This window comes from Egretta garzetta, unplaced genomic scaffold, assembly GCF_000687185.1.
Source record: "Egretta garzetta isolate BGI_Z169 unplaced genomic scaffold, ASM68718v1 scaffold79, whole genome shotgun sequence".
NCBI lineage: Eukaryota > Metazoa > Chordata > Aves > Pelecaniformes > Ardeidae > Egretta > Egretta garzetta.
The window spans coordinates 7,958,813-7,962,957 of record NW_009260791.1 but is presented as its reverse complement, the minus strand read 5'-3'; the positions used below and the strand labels follow the sequence as shown (position 1 = coordinate 7,962,957).

At 41.3% G+C, this 4,145-nt stretch overlaps 1 protein-coding gene across 1 annotated transcript in view; it reads left to right on the top strand.

Annotated features, from left to right (window-relative positions):
* Window positions 1-272: 272 nt before the first annotated feature.
* Window positions 273-4,145, top strand: part of COCH (cochlin) — a 22,632-nt gene continuing 18,759 nt past the window's right edge. Inside the window, exon 1 of the mRNA XM_009646630.2 lies at window positions 273-513. Coding sequence (XP_009644925.1) covers window positions 273-513 — 241 coding nt within the window. The remainder of the gene's footprint in view (window positions 514-4,145) is intronic.

The following is a 4,145-nucleotide window of genomic DNA, read 5'->3' as shown; positions in this document are numbered from 1 at the left end:
GGGAGTGCGCTCCCTCCTGGCACAGCCCGCAGAAGAGCGGGGGTGCCAAGTGTCCCCGGCAAGGGGAGCGCGGGTAGCAGGAGCGAGTGGGAGCGTGTTTGTGTGTGTTGTGAGGGCGCTCGCACAGTGCCTGGCGATTTGAGGATCTCCGGCGTGGTTTTGACGACGGAATTGATTGAAAACTTTTTAAACCCGCCCTGACGTTATTTTGACCCGGCGAGCAAAAGAACGTACTTGGGGTGCCTAGCAGGGCAGGGGCTGCCCGTTGCACCATGCCCTGTGGGACTGCACCCCTGCCGCTGGAGAGCGGGCTCTCCTGGAGCCCAGATTCAATCTGTGGGAGCCAGAGTCGATCCACGGGAGCCGGGAGCCATAGGAAGCAGTTGAAGAAAAAAATGGTGCCAGAAGGACGCGAGCGGTTTGTGCCTGCCCCTTCCAGCGGAGCCTTTCACCAAGGGAGGGCAGGAGCCTCCAGAAGGATGCGGGTCCAGCTGCAGGCCTGGCCCGGGGAAGGTGAGTGACCTTAAGCTTCTCTGAATGGTTGTTCGGGATTTCACGGTCATCGGGAAGCAGGATTTGCTGCTCAATTTGGTGTTCGATCAAGCACTTAGGAAATTCTTTTGTCCTAAATTGATAATAGCCACATGTCACAGGAGTGCTATGGCTAAGAAAGGGGGGGGGGAAAAAGCACAGCAATAGAAAACCTACTCCAAACCTATATTCCTTTCCTTTTTATTTTACAGGTACGTTATGGATTAAGTGCTGGCAGCCTGTCAGGAAACAAGTGAAAAGTTTTCTGTAATGCTTCCTCCCAGGTTTGGAGGAGAAGCCACTGTAATCTGAAGGTATCTGGAACCAGCTAAAAGAACATTAAGGGAATACTGGCAAAATGGAATATTGGTACCAGGATGTGTTTGTAACATAAAATGTGAACAGTTACTGTAAGAAATCGTCCCTTACCATTATTCTGAGCCTAAATTCGGCAGCATTTGGTTATTGAGCTAGAAGCTTGCAGGAACTCTTATAAAAGTGCTTAAATTCTGTTATCCAAAGTAGTGAAACAGTTTCCTCAAAAATCTACTGGATTTAGGCTCATGACCACTTGGGGAGATCTTAAAGGATCTTACACCTTTCCTTATACCCCAGAAATGCATACAAATACTGCCGAGTTCCAACACTTCCAGAACATGGGGCTGTATGGGTGGGCGAACACTGGCGTAGTGTAATGGTAAGCGACCTTAAGTTGATCAAAAAAGGGGCAAGTTTCAGATTGAAATGAATGACATAGCCCTGACTGGACTTTTAAAACTCCATTGCCCTTGTCCAGATCAGGATATGTACTTGAGATTACAGGAATTAATATGCAACCTGTGAACGTGTTTTCTAAAATATGAACAGGTATAGTTCTACTAGTCTGTCTTTTTTTTTTTCTTAGTATAGATAAGGTTTGTGGGAGTATTCCTTGCATAAAGTATAAAAAGCAGGCTTGTTTGAATCGTCAAGATAAAAGGACTTCAAATCTTCCTGTTTTGCAAAGAAGCAATGCTAAAAGGAATAAGAAGCATAATAAAGATGTGCTTCTCTATTTTGACTCGTAAAGCTATTCACTTAAGAAATTTTTTTTTTTGTGGTAGTAGTAGTAGTGAACACGGGGATTTTTTCCTTTACGTAAACAAACGCTGCTTTCCCAAAGCAATGCATGGAAACTTCAAGATAAGAAAAGCTCAGATTTTGGCTATGGATTTTATTTTTTCTAGTGTTTTTTAAACTAGTGACTTCTGTCAAAAATGAAGTCAGAACTTTTCTAGGTGAGCGTAAGAAACAGCTCTTATCAGACTACACGGGATGAGACACCAAAAACTGGAAACTGATGGAGTGGTTGAAAGCATAGTTATCAGATGGATGTTTTAGTAGAGAACTGAGCCTTTGCTTTTTTCCTTTCTTTTCTAGGTCAACAATGACGGAAGACATTCACCCCTACCTCTAAATAAGGCTTAAATCAGGAAGAAATACAGTTTCTTTTCTTTGTTTTACTTTGTTTTTATGGTGTGCCCTCATGTGTGTTTCTGTGAGGCTTAAAGAGTGTGTGTCTTGACAGAATGGGATGATGGTCATTTTCTTACAGTTCTGAAGGCCTAATTGTAGGTATCTAGTCTTCATCAGAGCCCAGCATGGGTATGAGTCCAGCATCAGGTCCCTTCCTGTAAATTCCAAGCTTATCTTTCCTTCTTCCACTAATACATGGATTTAGGATATTGGATCACAGGAGTATACAGAGACATGCCTCTACTGCTACTGCTCTTGCATTCTTAAAACCCATATGTTTTAATCACTGTAATTGATCTCATTTACTTATATATAGCTTTTTGGTGGTTTCTGCTATAATGAACTATCTCAGATAGACTAACAAAAACAACCTCCTCCTTCAATTTTAATAGTAATATCACATGAAATTTGGGAGAATGATTAGTATGTAAGCTGGCAAAGAACTATTCTGTATTGTCTAGTATTCAAACCTGATTAATACATTTTCCTGTTCGCAATGGACTACTAGGGGTTTTATGGGTTGCATAGCTGATGATATGTTAACTAACAGGGAAGAACAAAATCCATGGCAGAGTTGATATTGTAAATCTTAATTTTGGTACCCAGTGCTTCTCATTTTGATACTGTACCTAATGTTCCTAATGTTAGTCGGTTACAGGATTATAGCTTATAGAAAACTGTATCTACCTACGTAGAAAACCAAAATGAAATTATTGCTTTTTAATTAACAGCGTCATGTACTTCAAAGTGTGTGTTTTTACCTCTGTGCTGATCTAACTGAGGTACAAACTGCGAAAGCCCCTAGCTACAGCATGTCAGCTCCTCAGTTCACACAACAGCATCTTGCTCCCTTCCCTCTCATGGTGTAGACAAAGATCATGACAGTCTTTAGGCTGCTGGTACATAAAAATCCCATGGCTGGGCTACAGTAGATTTCTGTTTTCGTAGCGAGGGAAAACACAGCAAGATTTTTTCCCCATCCATGCCCCCACCCCCAATCTTCTGGGCTGTGTAAATTGTTAGTCTGACATATGACTGCAATTAGTAAGTACCTGGTAGTGAGGGAAACGCAGATCTCAAAGTGATAAGGGTTCAGTTAACTAGATATGTCTATTATCTTCATATGCACAGCCTGCCAAGGAATTCAGTCAAGTGCAGTACATTAGAAATGACAGGTATTAAAACTTCTTGTGGTGTTTTGCACTTCTAGAGGCTGGAAAAATGTTGCAGGGTGCATGGAACAAGGAATACTGTGTGAGCAGAGATTATTGGTGATGCTCATTGCTGTGATTCCTCCAAGGATATCCAGCCTTCCAGCTGCTGTTTTATTCTGATGGTCTTGCTAGTTGTCACATGCTGGGTATTACTTGATTAGTGCCCAGTAATTAGCTAACACACTTGTAGAACTTTCATGAAAGGATTAGGGGACTCAAACAGCAAAGCAAATCAACTTATTTTAGCATAACACCAAAAATATAGTACTTTTAACAATGAAAATATGCTTCTAAGCATAAGTATGGTGATTCTGCTTGGTTTTTCAGACTTTTGTTTTTAAGGCAAATGTATAAGGTTAAGCATGGAGAGGATGTGAGTAGGTAAGACTAAGTCCTAAAAGAGACTTCTTTATTTCTTGGAATACTTGAGAATTGGATTAAATCACTTCAGTGCCTTGTCACAGCTTTTGTTATCTTGAGAAGGGAAGAATGAAGTAGTATTTACTGATGGCTTTTTTTTTTTTTTTACTCTGGTCTATATAGACTTATTAGCATCTTTGAGTCACATCTTTGTGCTGACAAAACGTTTTTCAGGAAGACGTGATTACGTAGTCTAACATAACTTCAGTACAGCATTAATGAGGATTACATATACTTAAGAGTAAAACTACATGCATAGTCTATGAACATATGTGTTTGATTTATGCAGCCAGAATGAACAGATGCTCCCCTGTGCACCTCTGGCTGTAGCTGCTCTGCTTTTCAGTGAGATTAGCAGGAGGTATGATCTCTCCCATCTGCTGATGAGGAACAGCATGTGCTCCAAATAATTTCAAATACAAGCAGCTTATGTTGAGGTCAGTAAACACCCTAGAGTAGGAGTGG